The sequence below is a fragment of the Crocodylus porosus genome, unplaced genomic scaffold (assembly GCF_001723895.1).
Source record: "Crocodylus porosus isolate Cpor-Errol unplaced genomic scaffold, CroPor_comp1, whole genome shotgun sequence".
In the NCBI taxonomy this organism is placed as follows: domain Eukaryota; kingdom Metazoa; phylum Chordata; order Crocodylia; family Crocodylidae; genus Crocodylus; species Crocodylus porosus.
The window spans coordinates 133,189,300-133,209,234 of record NW_017728931.1 but is presented as its reverse complement, the minus strand read 5'-3'; the positions used below and the strand labels follow the sequence as shown (position 1 = coordinate 133,209,234).

Sequence of the window (19,935 nt, the reverse complement as noted above, 5' to 3'; positions counted from 1 at the left end):
GAAGAAAAACTTATTGCGGGCAATTCTGAAGGCTGCTTTCCATTGATCCTGCAGTGCAATACAGCCCACTGGCCTACCAGCTACCAAGAGGCAGAAAAAAACCCCCTCTTCTTTCACCATCCATTTATGTCACTCCTCATTCAGTTAACCTAGGCTCCTCCTGTTCCCCATCATTACACCAAACAGCAAGTTACGCTGTACAAACATGGCTTCTGTAATCTCCTGGTTAAGTAGCAACTCAACACAACACTAAAGCCTGGCACAGTCAATGAACACAGTCTGGCACCTTGGATTCCACAGACAGGATCACTTAGCCCCTGTGCACATCTGCTGACGAGTTAGCACTGTGGAAATGCATGGTCACAGAGGTGGGACCAATACAGCTGGGTCCCAACCAAAAGTCTGGGAATTGAGGATCTCCTAGTTCTGGGGAGGTTTATATCCAGATACGAGTAGCTGTGGGCTCAACCAGGCCCAGAAGAACGGGGAAGCTACAGCATGAGGGAGCATGGCACGACAGATGTCTTCCCAGCTTATCCAAGGCAAATCAAGGATGCAGAATTTCTGGCATTTCTCAGTTAAATTCAACGGCTTGAGAGATTTCAGCTGGACGGGCAGGGTTTTGGGTGCTTCAGTTTGCTGAAAGAAAGAGGCATAAGCCCATAACGGAGCCTCCAATGAAAGCTGCTTCTTTTAGATGGTCCAAATCTGCAAGGTGCTGAGCACGTTCTGGCTTCACTTACGTTGACGGGAGCCAAGCACATAAAATGACACGGGCACAGATCCCAGAGGGGCGAGCCTGGTGCAGACCCCAAAGTGCCTCAAGAGCCCACGGGTGAGCTTTGGGGAAGGCTGGTGGTAAAGCTCCTTTCCAGCAGTAAGAGCAGTTGGGAACTAGTGTGTGTTTGCACTATATCCGAAGAATAACTTCTCTGTTTTACTGGTCCTGTGGGTCAATCCCCGCTTCATAATCCCCTAGGGGTTTCCTTGCACATACTTAACCCATGGCTTCTATATTAGACTTTGGGATCAGCGCGTTTTACTGGTTTCCCACACAACTCAGAGGCCTGGCAATTAATGAGGGAGGAAGTTGTCTGACACAGCTGACCTTGAAATATGCCACTATTACATCCTGGGGGGAGCATGGCGGGGGTGACCTTTGACCCCAGAAGCTTACATAAACCAGGGGAATATTTGGCAGCAAGTCTGCATTCCCACGGCATGACGAGTAGCCTGGTGTGACATGTACAGGAGGAGTCGGGACACGGCTGTAAAAATAGTTTGAGAGGCCAGACCCCCAAACCCCACGGTCTCCTGCGGGAACTGCAGGGGTACAGCCCAGGACCTAAGGCAGTAGTGGGGTTGGTCTTGAATGGTACCACGCCTCCTCAACTCCCCCTGATTTCTGTAGGAGTTAAGGGCTCTCTGCATCTTATGAGAGGTAATGAGCTCTTATCAAAGCTGGGTCTTAAAGTGATGTGCAGACCAGGCCAAAGAGCACTGTGAAGATATCTTTCCTTTTCTCTTTTACGCGTCTTAAGTTTCTCACCCCTTTCTTTGTTTAATTTTAAGCTTTACCCTTGTTATTTCTCTTCAGATTCTCAACTAAATAATTAAAGCAACATTTAGGGAAAAATAGGTGATAAGAGAAGATTTCATAGCTGGGTTTGAGGGGATTTTTTTGGAGGATCTTGAGTCCTACCAGACCTAGGAAAAAAAAAAAATGCCATTTTTCTCGCTACTACTGAAGTCTTATAGGAGACCAGTAGCCATTATCCTGCAATAGGAACGACAACAACAATATTGACTTGCTCAGATCTGCAGAGACACTGTCAACATGGCCAGAACAGTTCTCAAAGTTTAAACCTACATCAATTTAGGCCACGAGGGACCAGTGTGATCTTATTCAGCCTACTGCATAACACAGGCTGTAGAAACTTATCCTGTAACTCCTACAAAGCGTATGCTCCAGATCAAACAGCAGTTACATCTTCCAAATACACATCCTCTTCATTCCAGAAGGCTTCACATGAAGAAGAATCCACCGCTTCCTTAGTGGAGTTGTTCCAATGATTAATTAGCATCACTGCTCTGTATGCTACTAAAAAACACACTAATTGATTGAATACTTGCATCTGTCTACATTGACAGTCTATTTTTGGAATATTACCAATCTTGGCTGGACTAGTTTAGTCAGAGGTGATCCTGTCTTGAGAAGGGCGCTGGACCAGAAGACCTTGTGAGGTCCCTTCCAGCCCTATTTTCCTATGATCTTGAACCAATACATTTAGGCTGCAGTTTCAGTTTCTGGCTTTCGTGCATTACTGGTGAGCAAAACCTTGACTTCAGCAAAGCAGCTTCACCCAGAGATGCCCAATTTTATCTCAGTCGTTACAGCTCAATCCCTAGCCAGTTGACTCCGAACAAAAAATTGTGGCCTCAAGGACAAGGAGTTGACGGGAGAACTGGACCCTATTTTGGGGTTTTGTTTTGTTTTGTTTTGTTTTTTAAAAATCGGTGCAGAAGAATTTATAAAATAAATCCCAATTCCCTTCTCATCCCTAGGGAATTTGGAACATTTCTCTTCAAAGAAAATGCCCTTTACAATTAGGAGGGGGAGGGGGGGAAAAACCCTCCAAAAACAAACTTACACAACAAAGAGCTACTTAATGCACCCTTAGAAGGGTGCTATATCAAGCACATCCTCCAAAGTGATAAGTCACCCTAACTCTCACTGCAAGTCAACTATTAGGGCCTCAACTCTGCTCCCTTCAATATGGTGACAAAACTCCCATCACCTTGGGAGTGCTGCGAGTTCAGGCTTTCAACATTTCTGATCCTCAAACACATGCACTGGATGAAGAGGGTAAACTGGCGACAGAGAGAAACCCTCACTGGAGCTACTTCAAAGATCTGATCCTTCTGGTAAATAAATGGGGCTATCAGCTATCCCACTGGGGCCAATGTAACCATTCGCACTCTTGCATTATTCACGAGTTGCGACGACTCGAAGGACAAACTAGCTGCTTCCTCTTCCATTAGCACAACGCTGGCAGGCAGGCTAAACTAGGCAATTTATTGCTGCCATATAGATCAATGGATCACTTTACATTTTGATAACGCCTTATTATTGCATTTGTGATTAAGAAAAATGTACTGTTTGGACACCAGGGATCGATAGCAACCACAACAGCGTTTCCATGCCTGAAGCATGGAGGAGACTGGCTGTGCACTTGGTTTACTTGGTAGATTTGTTTTCTTTGCAAGTCTACCTAACCTTCTTCCAACACCCCTCCCTTCTCTCTTTCCAATGCTGTCACAGATTTTGATAACTGGTATTGATTGCCTGGTTTATGAAGTAAAGCTAGTACAATGTAAATAGTGTAATTGTACCAATAAGGGGAAAACAAAGCACTATTTGTTTACAGTATTGATTGCTAGGCTATCCTACATAGCTGCATGTCTCTTCTGGATCTTAAGATCTGTTTGCCATGCTGGGAATGAGTTTGGCCAGTCCAGGATCAGGCAGGAGGGGGCAGTTGGGTGGCCCTTGTGGGCATGCAGATGGAAGATACCATGCATATTTTGCATTTGGTCAGGCTTATTTGTATTTGGCCTAGAAGCAAGTTCTCAAAAATCAAATGGAAATCAGTCAGGCGTTGCTTTACAACCAAGCCCATGGTCATTTGGAACGAGCAAGGGAGGCAGTCTTCTTTTGCTTAGGTGTTGCATTGGTAGGCACCTCTCTCCATGTGTAACAATTAGACCTATTGAGGGCTCAGCAGCTGGTCTTATTACTCAGGCCAATTGATCAATTTTGAGCCCATTTTTCCTAATAAGGACTCTTAGCCTGCTTGCTTTTGGTTCGACTGGGCAGGTTGGCCTCCTCAGTCAACAGGTCCTTTTCTTCCTTTAGTCCGCACAGTCAAACTGCCTGCTAACATATTCCTCACAAGCTGTTTGAACCATGGAAAGCCATGTGATGCTGCCAGGATTTCACACATTATTCGAGCTTTCAGAACCAGACTGCTCACCTGGTCTCTAATTCTGTGCTTCCAATTTTGGCCTGTTCCTGTCTGCAAGTCCTCTTTGGTGTCCAAATGCTGCAGCGCTCCTGCTCAACAAGCTGCTCCTAGAAAGCATGCAGCTGATGACAGTTAATTATGAAACGTCATGCCTGATGCTTTCCTTTTATCTCATCTCACAGAAGCCACAGAATGCAAAGCCGTCCTGTGCCCTCTTGTAATAAGGGAATTGTCAGTGTGGTGGCAGCTGCTTTCCAGACAGTGGGATGACAAGGTAACACACACATTATGTGCTTATGGAGGGGATGGGGAGGAAAATGGAAAGAAGGGGAAGAGGAAAGGGAGTGGTAGTTCATGAAAGGCAAATGCAACATTTTTGGCCTCTACAGAAATCATATAAATCTGGAAGATCAGTTTTGCAGGGGATGTATCAAATGCAGCTCATGTCAAACCCTGTGCTGGCTTCTTCCCTGAGAAGCTCCATGGAAGTTGCTCCAGATGAATTACACCTGATTTATGCAGCTGGCACCAAGGAGCCACAAATCCTTGTCAGCCAGGATCTGTGGCCTCAGCATTTGATAATTTTAGTCCCAACAGTTAGGAGATGCCATATGGAAAGGTGCATGCTTACAGAGCCCAGAATCTCACTTTAGTCCAAATGGTCCACCCCTGGAGTCCTTGCTCAGTCAATATCCCACTGAAGTCCCATGAAGTTAGAGGGTTTCCACTGAATAAGTGGGCACATACTGTATTTTCTTAATACACCATGCCCCATAGTGTAATATACACCTTGTTTCTGAAAGCCAGAATGAAGAAAAATATATCTTTCCTTGGAGTAACTGAAGTAGTAGGGGTAGCTAGAGAGGCCAGACTGCTCTTTTTTCTTCTTCCTGTTGATTGCTGAAGATTTTACTTTCCATTTCACCAAGTAATTGGCAGAACCTGTTCTTACCCTATTTCATAGACATTAGGGGCTGGAAGGGACCTCATGAGATCATCGGGTCTAGCCCCTCTCCCCCCAGTCATAGGCAGGAAGTCAGCTGGGATCAAGTGACCCCAGCAAGAAATAAATCCAGCTGTTTTTGAAGGAGTCCACAGTAGGTGCTTGCACCACCTCTGGGGGGAGTTTGGTTCAGACCCTGGATTTCTTTCACATAAGGCTCACTCTAGTTTCCCGCAGCTGGTTTTTGAGAAAAAGGTGTGTCATATGCCAGAAAATACAGGATGTTTAGTTCCCAGTTGTTGCTTCTTATTACCTGTCCCAAAAAAAGTTGCATCAAAAGCTCACTTAATGCCACATAACAGGCATTCATGGGGCCTTCAAATTTCACCTGCTTGTGAGCGGGGTTCCCATTAGGCCAGGCCTCTCTTGATGAGCTATCTGGTACCATGTCAACCACTACAGCCTGTTCCATGGTCAGTGACTAAACCGGTGCCCCAAACAGGCTAGCATGGGTGAAGAGGGTGTGTGGACAAGACCTGTCAAAGGGCAGATGAGCTCCTGCGAGCCAACGGCCATCCCTACCTGGAGAGGAGATGGGCGCCACCAGGTTACTTGGCTTGAAGAATCACCAAGGATGCCCAGCATCTAAGGTGCCCCAGTGGTTGCAGTGGCCTCGGGGCGGACTTGACTTGGGAGCGGGTTTGATAAAACTCCACTGAATGGCACGGACTTCCCACAAAAGGGGAGAGGAAAGAAAAAGAGAAGTCTGCAGGATCACATGCTACAATTACCCAGCCTTGTAAGCAATCTTCTACTTTGGAGGATTGAAACGGCGGCATTACAGTGATAGATCACCTCACTCTCCAAGCAATAAAACTGACGTTGATGAAGATGTATGGTTCAGATTGTTCTTTGGGACCATGCCCAAGAGGTTCTTGTTACTTGATAGCCTCTCTGCCTGCAGCTCACTCCAGTTCCTCTGGGCCAACCTGGTGCTGTTAATCCCAGTATTAGTTTTCCTGGGAGTGGGAAACTGCTTGGTAATGTCCTAATGACCCTAGACAAACCTGACCACTAGAATGATCTATTACCACAGCAAGTGCTTTATGCTTTGCCCTTACCTTGTATTGAATTTCATGTTTACTTTTCTGCATCCCATCTCCGGTTATTTTTAGTACTGCTCAGTGCACAGCTGGTTTGGCTGGAAACGGCGACAACTGCTGCCACAGTGCAAGGCAAGCCAAGATGCAGGAGTACATCATTTGGCTCCGATTTTGCCCACTTATTAGGGATTTTGTTTGCTTAATACAATCAGGCAAATGAACCCGCATAGGAAGCGAAGCTCACAGGTAGTCTGGATCACAACAGTCCAGATAAGCACCACAGCTCAACGCAAACACATTAACCCAATTTATTCGTCTATGCACTAGCTCTGCACATAGTCTAGGTCAAGGCCCTCATCCTGAATTTCAAAGCAGCATGTCAGGCTGATCCCTTAGATATGTTAGTCATGAGGATGGCATCTGGCACCTCTGGACTTCACACTCAAGTGAGCAAAGGTTACGCATACACAAGAGATCATTTTTGCTTTGCAGGCCAGACCACCCTCTGACAAGTACAGTCTACCGCCAGAATGAAAAAGTTGACCGATAAGGGGAGATTTAGGGGCAGCTGAAGCAAGGACAGAGGCAGGCTACATATAAAACCACATCTTCCTTCATTCTTCCCCTAGTACTCCATTTCCCATATTGATCTTAGTCTTTTAAAGACAAGAAAAAGAATAAGTCAGTTAACCAACCTGGCATCAACTTTTCAATGACAGATAGAGAACCGATACTTTTACTGTTGAGAGGTGCTCAGATACAGTGGTGGCAGCTACCTAGACAGACAGACATGCAATTTGTCAGGGGATTATTGAACACTTGGTTCCAAATGAAACCTGCAGATCTCGACCCGCAGCCCAGATCTGCAGGGGAAGGGTGGGGTGGGGTGGGGTGGGGTGGGGGGTAGGAATTTGGATCCAGATCTGAATTTGTAGCTAACTCTCTCTCTCTCTCTCAGTTCTAGAGACCTTTGCACAAAAACAGATCCACCCTTGGGACAAGACGGACAGATAAGTGGAAGAATAGACAGAGCCTGTGATTCAGTGTGCAGAGACACAGTCAGACAAGATGCCAGGCAATACTGAATGCTCTTGATTGTCACTGAGTTCAAGGGAACTTGAGGGCACTTGGCAGCCAGCAGGAGGTGCTCAAGCATCTCAAAATACCACCATTTAGGGTCACATTCATAACAGGCCAACCCATAACAACCTACATTTAATTGAGGATTTTACTGAGCATCACATATGGATATACACAGACACATGGCAATGCTCTGGTGGTACAAATTAGTGACTCTACTGATTTCAATGACCTCAGTAATCTTTCATCCACTCCATATGTTATATACCCTCCTGTTTTGTTTTGTTTTTTTTACTGAGGCTGAGCACTCACATCTTCTATTTGGGTTTCTTCCATTTTGATTTTTCTATCCCCTTGCCTGTCTGAAGTCTTGGCATTTGTACAACAGTCTTGGTGAGGACCAAATGGGAATAGAGGGCAGATTATTCAATGCCAGTGGCAAATTGACTGAATTTGGTTAAAGGATGGAGAAGAAGCTTGCCCTGATGCTTAGGCATGACCAGACAAATGTGGTACTAAAAATGCTGCCAAGAGTGCCCCGTTAAGTTGATCCTGGTAATTCCTATGCTAAATATAGCAAATACTTCAAGTACCAAGTGGTAGAACACTTTTAGACATCCAGCACTAAATAAAGCCTTTTTTGGTGGAGTACAGGGAATTCAGTCACCAGGGTACCAAGTCCAGAATATTTCAGGAGCACTGCCATTCACTTGATTAAATGATTCAGAGTTAGGAACAGATGACACTTACTGTGTCACCAAATAGGATTATTTTAAAACAGTTGCAACTGTACACAGAAAGCATTACCTTGTCAACAAGTCCTTCCAGTGCAAAGGGACTCCTACTGACGGCTGTTTTCATGAAACAGCGATGTCAAACTGTCCCATTTTCATAGTGTTTTAAATTCTTAGTACCTTTCTTTGCATAACAACTTGAACTGAAACATGTGGAGAAGGGAGTTCAATTAGGGATGCCCTAGAACCCAGGTGAATGAGACAGAGACAGTCTCACGTACCTGGTATATTTAAGTTTTTTCCCCCTGCAATATAACAGCAGGGATGGAAAACCCTGCCTAGCTCAGAATACCCTGTAGCTCGCTGTTGAAGGTACTTACCAGGTGAGTAAGATAACCAAAATCAAGTCCCCACTCCAAACCAGCCAAGGGCTCTGAAAGCACATCTCCCACAACCTGGGGAAGAGCCCTAACCACTTGGCTATGGAGTGCATAGGGAATATCGCCTTCTCCTCAACTCTGTAAAAGATAGAAGTCTCTAGCTCAAATCTTCTTGTAAAACCTGCCAAACAACTGAAAGATCTCATTCTAGCATTGCCAACCTGACTGATCCGTTTTGACATTTCAGCTAAAACAAAATGCGAAATGTTCTGAATTCAAATTATTCTGGCCACCGCAAAACCTCATTCTGCAGTGAAATCAATAACTTGCAATAGCAACAACTCCCCTAAAAGAAAGTCTCCTGCAAAATAAATGTTGCAACTAAAAAAAAAAGAAACAAGAGGGAGATTACACACTAGAAGATGTCATCTATGTTTGATATGTTTTAAAATAGACTCGTTTTAAATTTAAAAAAAAAAAGGTGGGGGGGACGACTCATATTCTAATCTCATCTATTCAGAGCCAAATCCAAAAGATATGCCATCATTTAAATGCAACAATCTCGATGTTAAGAACACAATTTGGGATTTATGCCTGTGTACGTTAGCTGGTATCAGAATGTGGACACACATCCACAAGGAATAGACTTCAGTTTAAAATTAAAGCAATTAACTTCATTCCATCATTTCTTTAAAAAAAAAAAAAATGAATGAAAACAAAAGCCTAAGAACTGTTCCAAGGCAAGAAAACCAGCAATCAAGTTGCAAAAGACTTAATGTGGAGGGTTAACCAACTCCATCACTGTAGCTTTCAACATTCACTTCTACAAAAATATTCCGAGAAATAAGTGAAGTACAAAGCCATCCCTCTTGCATGAACTTCCTTAAACATGTACACTATTTATAAAACAAATCCATAATATATATTGTGCCTTGAAGTCACACGTGATTAGTTTTACATATTACCATTTGCAATAAAATGATATTGCTGTTCTACAGCGCTCTAGTATGACTGGACATTCGGTTTGTCAGGAAATCCTGAGGGATGAAGTCAATGAAACACTTTAATGTGCCGTTACATTTGTATGCCTCTTTCCAGATTATTAACATCTTGCTGTGAATAGCAAATTGCTGTTTACTTACAAACACATCCATCAGCAGGTGTTCCAGCGTAACTTCAATGTCCTCTAGTTTAGCTGCTAAAGTCATTGTGCAGGGAAACGTTAGCTCAGCAAGAGAGCCACCCTCAAGAGTCCCAGTCCAAGTTGGCTATGTCTGAAGCTATTTCGCAAACTATAACAAACGAGCTATTTACAGATAAAGAAAAAGAAACAAACAAACGGTGAAGTCAACCATAGCATATGAGCCTCGGTAATTTTTGGACTTGGTGCTCCTCAGCCTCAAACCTGCTCTCGCGGTGCTGACCGAAGGACTGAGGATAATTCCATGTGTGCAAAATAAAAGCAGAAGCCAAAGCGTATCTGTTCTTTTCCTTTCAGAACTTCAGTCAGCAGCACAGTATTACATCTGGGAAACCACGAGAGAGAGAGAGAGAGAGAGAGAGAGAGCGCGGGAGCGGGAGTGGGAATGCAATAAACTGCCTTTGACTATGACTGATATTTATAGGACTACTTGTTTTGGACTCCAGTCCATTTCTCTGTTCATTTCTGACCTTTCACAAATGGCTCGGCACACTGGAGTGTATTGTAAAACGGGGGCAGCAGGTCCCACAGAAGTTGGCTGTGACCCGTGCCGGGCCAATTCACACAAGCATGCCATGAATAGGTCTTTGTCAGAACATATCAGGCCTTTTGCTATAGCTGGTGACAAAGAAGAGCAGAGACGTGTAAAAAACAAGGAAACAAGGGTTATTTGGGCACTAATTTTTTCCTTGGAATATTATTAGATCCCCTTACCCGGTCCCAAAGAATCAAAATAAAACCCAGGGCAAATGGTTCCCATTCATTGCTGAGTCTGAACAGGAATAACCTAAGATGCTCTTTCAGGATTCAACTCTGCAGAGCCCTGAGCCCCTTCACCTCCTCTAGTAGTCAGTGCACGGGTCTCCTGCTGATGTTTAAACACAGTTAAATCTCATCAACTTCAGCATCTTACTCTATTGACCCCAGTGGCAGCCGAAAGCACTGTGCATTCTCCAGGATCAGACTCCTACTGTCATATTTTATTTAAAAAAAAAAAAAGAAGACCACAATAAAAAGTTAGAAGAAACAGGTCTGTGAGCACAAACCCAAAGGTCTTGCTATGTGTGTGTCCAGCTATCTGTTCCCACTCCCATTTAAGTCAAAGGATAAAAAAACAAAATAGTTGAGTTCTTACGCAACACTTATCTCTGGATCTCACAAGTACTTTACAAAGAATGGTAACAATGGATGGGTCCAATCCAGTAGGCCTCAAAGTCAGCTGGTATCCTTTATTGATTTCAGCAACCTTTGCACTGAGACTATTATTTCTATTTTGCTGATGAAGAAACTAGGGCCCAGAGAGCAATAAACCTCTTATATTCATACCAGAGGTCACTGGGTAGACTCAGGGACATAACTTAGTTTTGCAGACCCCTAGGCTGAGCTCTTCACTGAATGAACTTCAACAGGAATGGGATCAAGCCACGCATGATGTTCCTTCATTTAAAACACCCACAGAATCTCCAATCTTGCAAAGTAACCTCGGCATATTTAAAACATTTAGGAGGAAAAAAATATGGGGAGGCCTCAACCAGAATTAATACACCGAAGCTGAAAGAGGTGGAAGATGGATTTGGTCAACACAGCTCAATGGGACATTAAGTCATAAATTCTAGCTAACCATTCTTAGAGTTATGGTTGATGTCACATTGTCAAGCATCTGGCACAGGCATCTGAACAGGAGCTGCCTCCGATAACTGACTTTTTCTAGACAACAGCCTGATAGACCATTTGGGGCATGACGTGATAGATAGCCTGGATAGCAAAGAAGGGCATGTAATATATTCTCCTGATGGACAAACTCATGCACACAAGGTCCCCAATCAGATAATAAGTTAGACACTCCAGAAATAGACTCAGTAATGGAAGGAATGGCTTTAGCCCAGCATCTGCCTTCAAACAAAAAGAGCTTGTTCATCATACACATTTTCTCCCCCGCTTTGTGAAAACTTTGATAATTCTTTAATTTTTGGAGATAAGGGTATCCAAATTTTCTTAATAAGCATCATTTAAAAAATGGATAATCTAGAGGTTTATACTCAAATAATGCAAAAAAATCAGGATCAACTCTCATCCAGCTTCTAGCCATAGCCAGAAATCTCATAAAAGCCAAAGTTTGCAACCCAGCGCTTGTAAGATTAGCTGTTTAATAAGCATACTGCTTACCCCCAGGAGTCATGCCGACTTAAATAGGATCACCATCCCACTATGTTTTGCAGAAGGTGTTTGCAAGATCAGGTCCTGATCCTGTGGATTGCCGAGTTCCCTCTGAAATCAGTAGGAGCTGAGGATGACCAGCATCTTATAGCTTTGTACCTCACCAGATCAGACTGGATGGTTATCCATTTTAAAGCCAAGTCCTTATTCCTTTGCAGCTTATCCATTGCTGCTCAAGAGCAAACAGTTGTTGGGGCAGAGTTGGCCTACAAAGACACAGAGTCAATACAAAGCCTCAAAGGGCATGTCTACATGTTCGTTAATGCACCCTTGCTACTGCGCATTAAGTTTAGTACCCCTAATATGAGGTACTACATAAAGGTGCATTACTGCAGCAAAAGACAAATTTTTTGTGATGCTTAATGCACAGTGGACTAATTCATGCTGATGCATGAATGCACAGTAGGTTTTTGCTGGGATGTGCTAATGTACAGTAGAACAGTCCACTGTGCATTAAGGCATCTCATGTAGATGCACCAGAAATAAATGTTGGTCAAGTCCAGGATGATGCTCCAAATGTTCTTAGTTTTCTTCTTCAAATACTTAGGTTGAGACTGAACAATAATGACAATTAGATAGAAATGGGCCCAAAGTTATCCTGGCTTCTAGGGACATTACTGAAGCTGTACCAGGAATGAATCATGCATTTTTGCACTGTCAGATTGATATTTCCATCCAGGCTGACTGAAAGAACTGTCGTTACAATTAAACAAGCATTTTCTTCTATACTTAAATGCACAATAGCTATCTGATAAATACACAAGTACTAATTTAAAGGTTCTTTTCTATAGGACCTCTTGACGTGATGGTACAGCTTTTCTGTTTAAGGCAGACAGACAACATTAACAGTTTCTCTCGACTCTTCCTATAGCTGTATTATATCAGCCACAGATATTTAACAGCCAGCGATATCTTCCAAGGTTCAGAATGAATTTTCAATCTGATAGTAGCACAGGGACAAACACAGGCTCCTTTTTCTATTCATCAGGATGAATTTGGAGATTATTTCAAAACCAATAGACAGTGAAAATAGTGTCAGGCACAGAAGAGAGAAGAAAAATTGGATAAAGAAAGTGCATAATGGCTTTCCTGATTCTCCCTCTAGCCACCTGTCACTGAAAGACAATGTGCTATGGGGACCACAGCAAGGGGGATGGATGAGTTTATGGGTTGTAATTCAGGATGGGCAGTCAGATTTGAGTGTCCAGAGATTACTTTCACTACAAAAGGCAAAGCAGGCACTAATTCCCCAGGCTTGCCATCGTCATGTTACTGATATCTAGTGATTCATTTCTACCATTGATCAACAGACTCAGAGGTTCATTATAACTTCACGGTAAAACACCGATTTCTTGAACCAAGCCATTTGGTTTTCATAGCTACCAAGGCATTGCTTACTTGGGGCATAGTAGTTTCTTGACACTTAATCATCAGTATGGCAAGAGACCTCAGGTTAATTCCAAAGCATGATAGGAAAAAATATTCCTGAAATCTTGAAAATATTCAAGAAGTGGGCATTGCAATTTCTTACTTAGTTCTAGTTATAATCAGAGCTGGTGCCTTGGTTTGGCCATGATAAGAGTTCGCAGACGCATTAAAAAAAAAAAAAGAGAGAGAGAGAGAAACAGTTGGTTTGAGGCTGAGATTTTGAACATCTCAGAGCTGAGGAAGGAAGGCTTGGTTTGGCCCATTCGAAGTTTGGCTAAAAACTGGGCTGTGGGAAGCAGATATGGATACAGGTTCTGATTTCAAATGCATCCAAAGTTTGGGGAGGCTTGGATCTATCTCAGTTCAACATTACCTTCAGCAACACACTTCCATAAGAGAAGTGAAGAGATAACGGATAAGAAATCAATAGACTTCTCCAGACTTTTCTAGAAGCTTGCTCCAAATGCTCATGGACGTGATCATTTTCATGCATCTATAAAATGCAATTAGAAGTAATCAGGAGCAGCCCCAATGTAGACGGTTCTCCAAGGTGCAAGGCGCAAAAGACTCCTCATTAAAAGGATCAGTTCAATATTTATTCATTCCTGAAAATGTCTCGTCTTGGCTACACAAGTACATGACCTTTTCTATTTAAAGTAGAGAAGAGTCCATTTGACAGCACACCAGAGTATTCATGTAGTACAGGATGTTCTTCTACACCCACATTTTCCTTTCGTTTCACTACTACTTTTCTTCTTCTTTGTGGGAATAGGAGATCAAAATATAGCCAAGGAGCAGAGCTGCTGAAAAGGATATTTCAGCAAAACATGGGGTTTTGTTATGGCCAAAATGCTTTGCAGAGATGTATTCGTTTCTGAGAAAGTCCTATTAGGAGGGCTTTTGGTATAAGGGGAGGACAAAGAAAGATACACAGATGCACTATAGTTGGGGATCAGGGTATGGATTTGGGAGGTGAGACTAGAGTGGGGTAAGCTCCGCTCCACAGAAGGGGCCAAATGGGAGTAAGAGTAATTAGCATTACACTGCTACACCTGAGCTGGCTGCTAAGCTTGGGAAAAAGGCCTAAAAAGGAGGAAAGCCCAGCAGCTGAGGTCCAGAGGGGAAGGACAGCAGACAAGAGACTATTCTGCAGGGTAAGCAGCCAGAGCTAGAGCCAGGAAGCATCTATCTGATCCTCTCAGTAAAGGGGAGTGGACTTGACCTGGATTATCAATCTGAATGAAGCTCAGGAACCTCGCTTTGCATGCTGGAACATGCTGCTGCAGCAAGGAATTTCATAGAAGAACAAGGGCTGCATGTTAAACCTTTCGCCTAGCTAGGGTCGTCTGGATCTAGTGTTTCCGCTTTACTTGCACCCCACTGTAGGGGTAGTAACGACACGTTACCTCTCTAGTGGATGTGGGGGAAACCAAGGCATTGTGCCTGCATTATCATGACACCCAATGTGCCTTTGCTCTCGGTCCACACCTCTGCTCCCACGATCCAAGTCCTGGGTCTGACTCTGTCCGGCTTGCAGCAATCAGACATGAGAGAGTGCTCTCAAGAGTCTGGGGGAGCAGGGACGCGTTCCTGGGGTTTCCACATTGCAGGCTACTTCCACTCATGCACTATTTCTATGAACATGTTCAAGGGTGGATTTTTTGTTCCAGCAAGAAACCAATATTTGCTAAGCCTCCAAATTGTCTAGGTCATCCCTAGGAGAGCGGACCAGAGGATCCCTTTCACAGCCAAAATCTATATGGAAACACTGCAACTGCTGCCTATTTCCAATGACATTTCGTTCAGTGGCTGTGTAATGCTAGTTTTGATAGTAAGGGTGAGACAGAATGCATAGCAGCACCCACTTGCTCAAAACAGGCAGAACCCCTGCAAGTTCTGCCAGGTAGCGAGTACCTTTGAAGTTATGGCCTACACATTTGGGCCATAACTTCAAAGTTACTTTGTCATGTACATGTATTAGGCCTTTGGAAATGACACCACAAGTGATCTCTTCCTATGATTGTGGGCTGCCTGAATGATGCTGCGACACAATGGCAATATCTCCTTGGGCAACAGGGATGAGGGAGCTCTCTCTGCTTTGGCAAGCAGAAGACAGAAATCCTGGCAGGCTGGTGCTACCCAGTTCCACAAGCCATTGGCATCCCATTTGGCGCCTCATTGACCTTGAAGGCCCAGGTCATACCAGTTATTAAAAAGTTCTCTTCAACTCATTTTCCTTCTTTGCAGATAATCTATGCACTAGACGCTTCAGACGGCACTACTGGAACTCTGCATCTGAAGCAGAGCGTGAAGATGATGCACAGGCTCCGGCTGGTACAGAGTACAGCTACCTGCCTTCTGCAGAGCTCAGGAAGTCACAATTATATTAGGGTTGTTCTCAAGTGCTCCCAGTCCTCTTTCAAAGCCAGGGCCTTCAACCCAGATTTCCAAAATAATCTATAAATAAAGGCACCGCTACATCAAAGACTGAGGTTTGATCTATGAACCCGAGACCAGGCGTGCTCCTCTGGGACAAGGTCCAGAACAAAGCATGTAGGAGAGGGGAAGAAAGCACTCCACCATACTGATTCAATGGTGGAGCTCCTTTCCAGAGGAAGGGATTAGATGAACGTGGGGTCTGGGCGTCATTCAGAAGTGTTACTGGGTCTTCTTCGTTGAGGAAGCTTTTCCACCACAAGTGTTGCTTCCAATTCTGAACACCCTTCTTATTCTAGTTCCCTCAGCCCCCTACACCAAGTCTTCCCCACCTCAAAGAGGAGTTGTAGCCCAAGCACAGATTTGGCCCTGGGAAGGAAGACGTTCCATAGACTTTAGGAAGCCCACTAGACACTTACTGTTGCTACTCATTTTGTAAGGAAGGAGCACATCCCAATGCAGTTTAGTTTGCAACGATACAAATTCATTTAAAGCCCCCAAAACTCTTGCACGTGTACAGTGGGATGCCATTAAGCCACACAAAGTGACATTTTCTTCACTTTTACATGGTAATGGCATCACATGTATAAGTGCCTGATGGTGATAAACTCTTATCCCAAAGTGCCCAAATTTTCTGCCAGTTGATCAAGAACATGAAGCCAATACTCATTTCCTGCCCAGAAACCTAATTACCCAATTCTACAGACTTGTCTATACACAACTCTAAGAGCTGCAGCTCCCATCAGCCACATCAAAACTGTGACAGGGACAGAGCACAGACGTCGCAACGAAAAGGTTTGCCCAACATGGAAGATGGGGAACTCAGTTATGAGCCAAAGCGCTCCCCTCCCAGGACACAGAAGGGTGCAGACATGCTGCGCTCTGCTGCAGGGACCCCGAAGACCTCTGTGCATTTGAGTTTCAACTCAAAGCCCAAACAGGCAGTCAGCGTGGTGGCAAAATTGTTCCATCACACAGCATGGGGTCACAAAGCTGCGACTGGGCAGCCCCCTGCAGTTACTTTCAGAATAAACTGGGGCGTCCTTTTCCTGAGCTCTCACCCGCAGGGGTATCCAGGCAAGTCCGTAACAGAGAAAAATCCCACTGCCACGTAGCAAAAAAAACCTTGTCTGAGACTCGCTCCAAATAGGAACCCCTGGATGACCGAAGGTGATAAAAGCAAGAAGAAAACCATGGTCCATGTGGGACTTGCTCTGTCAGATTATTCACAAGACCTGATTTCAAGCTTTTTACAAGCTTGAAATGATGCATTTCTTCTTTCTGAAGCAACCAATTGTCATTCTGGCTGGGATGATCTAGTTGGGGCTGGTCCTGCTTTGAGCAGGGGGTTGGACTAGATGTGACCTCCTGAGGTTTCTTCCAACTTCATTTTTCTGTGTTTTTATTCCCTACGTCCCTGCACCACACAGGCAGATCCCAGCATCTCACTGTGCCTCCCATTCCAGCAGAGAGCTGTAGCACATGTTCAAATTAAAGCTGGATAGAAACCAACTATACAATTGTTACACATTTTCAAGCACTAACTTTTTATGGTGTTGCATGTGTGGCCAGTCTAAATTTACTGTGCGATTAACCTGTTAATTGTATAATGTATGTAACGTGTGGTGGGTGCCACTGAGTAGGAAAGACCACCCATAAGCCTAAGGGGAATACTTCCAACTTCATTTCTCTGCCAAGACTGCAGAACTATATGCTAACTGTTAGGAGATGGGGATCTGGTAGGTGGGCAGGCTTTTGCTTAGTGTGAATTGAAATAGCCAATTTATTCCTGTAGTTGGTGGTGCTTTATGCCACCAAATATTGACTGAGAGCCCAAATAGTTAAATCGGCAGTTTGGCAGTTTGGCATAATTTTTCTCTCATACTGCATGGGCTCAAACTCTGAATGGTCAGCCCAAGTGTGAAATCACTGAGTGTTAAAATTTTATGTTAAAAAAAAAAGTCATGACAACACATCACATTACTGCTTTTCTGAACATCACCAAGCTACAGCCCTGTTTATTGAAGGCAGTTATAGCAACCATGGTGCAACCTTAGCACATCAAGACATTGTGAACTCTAGGTTTTGATTTTACTCATTGAACCCTCTCATCATAGGCTGCATACAGGCATTCAGGAAGGTTAGATTGAGTAAAAAATAGACACCTGATGCAAGGTAAGTTGGGATGGGAGGGGTTAACAGGGTCAGGGCTGGGGGTTTTGGGTGGAAAGCAGGCCATGGGGGCGGGGCAAGCAGAGTCCCCAGGGGGAGGAACTCGGGGATGGTTAGCAGGGTCGGGGTGGGTGGGGGGCAGGCAGGGTTGATAGGGTCCAGGAGGGGTTAGAGGGATCAGGAGGGCTCATGGGGTCCATGGAGGGGACTGTTTCCACCACTCTCTGGGACCAAGGGATATTTTTAGCCCCTGATCCCCCCGCCCCAACATTCAAATAACTCCCTGGTGAACCTACCCCCATTCCTCCTGCCCCTCCCCCACCCCGACTTACTTCCTTGGCTCCCAGCATCGGGGCATACTAATAAAACCAGCATTTCAGGGAAGCAGGTGGGGAGGGGATGGGGCTGCTGCTCCACAGGGGTAGGGGCTAAAAATAGTGCCAGGAAGGGGGTAGCCCTGGTGCTGGGGCCAGCAGCTGGGCTTTCCTAGTCCTGGGGCTGCACTGGGAACTGTACAGAAATTCAGTTTGAGCAATCTCACTGGCCCCGAGCTACATTACCTTGGAGGTACAGTTAACTTCGATCAGGTCAGTCATTTTTAGACCAATCTAACTGTCCTGAACTTCTGTACAGCTTGCATATAGATCTACCCAACTAGCGTAAAGTCCACACCTGAACCAAGTTAGATGGGGCAGCCATTTTACATGCGATCTAACCTCCCCAAATGTACACAGCCCTAATGTCTAGACCTGCTCAGCATTATGTTCACAATTCACCTTCAGTTTATTAAAGCATCATGTGTATGTCATGGGTCTCTGCCATATCCCCTCCTCTTCTGAAACTGGCCTGCTAGGCAAGGCTTAATGTTTAAGACAACTGCATCTCAATGTGGTGATAATATTTCCTTGAAAGACCACCCTGTCCTCTGGATGCTCTGGGAAAACCACTGCCAGCGAGTTACACAAGCTCATTATTCATCTTTCCATCTCTGAAGCCTTCTTCCTCAACTTAAGTTAGCTACATCATTAAAGTGGTAAGAAAAGACCATACTTGTCTGAGACTGCATTTAAAAAGGATCAGTTGTTTCGATGCCTTTTTGGCTCTCCACTCTGCTGCTCTGTCATGTTACCTTCCTGCATTTGGTCTGGTTTCTGAACTAAATATGAATATTTGAGAGACAGAAACATGATTTGCCATAAAAATGGATCTATAAGCAAATCCCAGACCCAAGTATTTTAAAGTGACATCTGGACATTTATTCTTCCCTCTTGCCCACAAAAAAACCCGCTCCCCCCAAGATGTCCACACAGTGGGCAAATCTATGTATGCATTAAGGCATTTTTTCTAATGCGCATTAAATTTTTAGTACCTCCAATGTGAGGTACTAAAGAAATGCACATTAAGCTGCCTTAATGCTCAGTGTACGGTTCTGAAGTGATGCCTAATGCGCAGTAGCCTACTTTACTGCGTATTAGAGTAATTGTACAGTTTATGCGATGCCTTAATGCGCAGTGAAGTAGGCTACTGTGCATTAAAGCATACATGTAGATGCTCCCAGCGCATGTTAAATTTAAGAACTATATTAGATCCTGGATTCTACATTTGGGTCCATGTGCGATGCCATAAAATGCTCTCCTAGTGCCACATTCATAACTTACAGTGGTTCATTGACTTTAATGGCGCTTGCATCTGGCCTATACTTTCTGCTGAATGTTACTCCAGTAAAATTCCTAAGGTGCAATAATGTTAAACACTAAAGAGCTGCAGTGGAAGAGTAAAGCCTCTACATTGTGTGAATTAATGGGGTGTTAATTTTCTTCAGGGGAAAAAAATAAATAGAAAGCACAAGAGTGGATTTGTGTGCGGGAGTTTGGCAGGGAACAATCTCTGCAGCAAGGACAAGCTGAACTTTGTTGCCATGTTTTGAAGCATTACAAAGTCCCCTCTGTAAATAGCTGGTTAATTAAACATGATGTACATGGCCCCCTTGTGCTACATTCCCATAATCAAGCTAATAGTATTTACACACAAGCCTGCATCATACGAGACACTAGGTTGTAGGATGGAAACAGCAGACCATAATCCTAGGCCCCTGGTTCAATGACTGCAGTCAGCCTTGACAACTAAGTCTCTCTCACTGTCATCGTATTCAGATTATTAGAAGGCCACCAACTTTATTAGAGCAGCAAGGTTAAGAAGATTGTTCTGGGTGGGTC

General features: G+C 44.2%; 1 protein-coding gene across 1 annotated transcript in view; it reads right to left on the bottom strand.

Annotated features, from left to right (window-relative positions):
• The window catches only part of FRMD4A (FERM domain containing 4A), a 289,469-nt gene extending 279,653 nt beyond the window's left edge, over positions 1 to 9,816 (bottom strand). Inside the window, exon 1 of the mRNA XM_019543681.1 lies at positions 9,408 to 9,816. Within this exon, the coding sequence (XP_019399226.1) occupies positions 9,408 to 9,473 (66 nt within the window). The 5' untranslated portion in view covers positions 9,474 to 9,816. The remainder of the gene's footprint in view (positions 1 to 9,407) is intronic.
• Between the last annotated feature and the right edge of the window lie 10,119 nt (positions 9,817 to 19,935).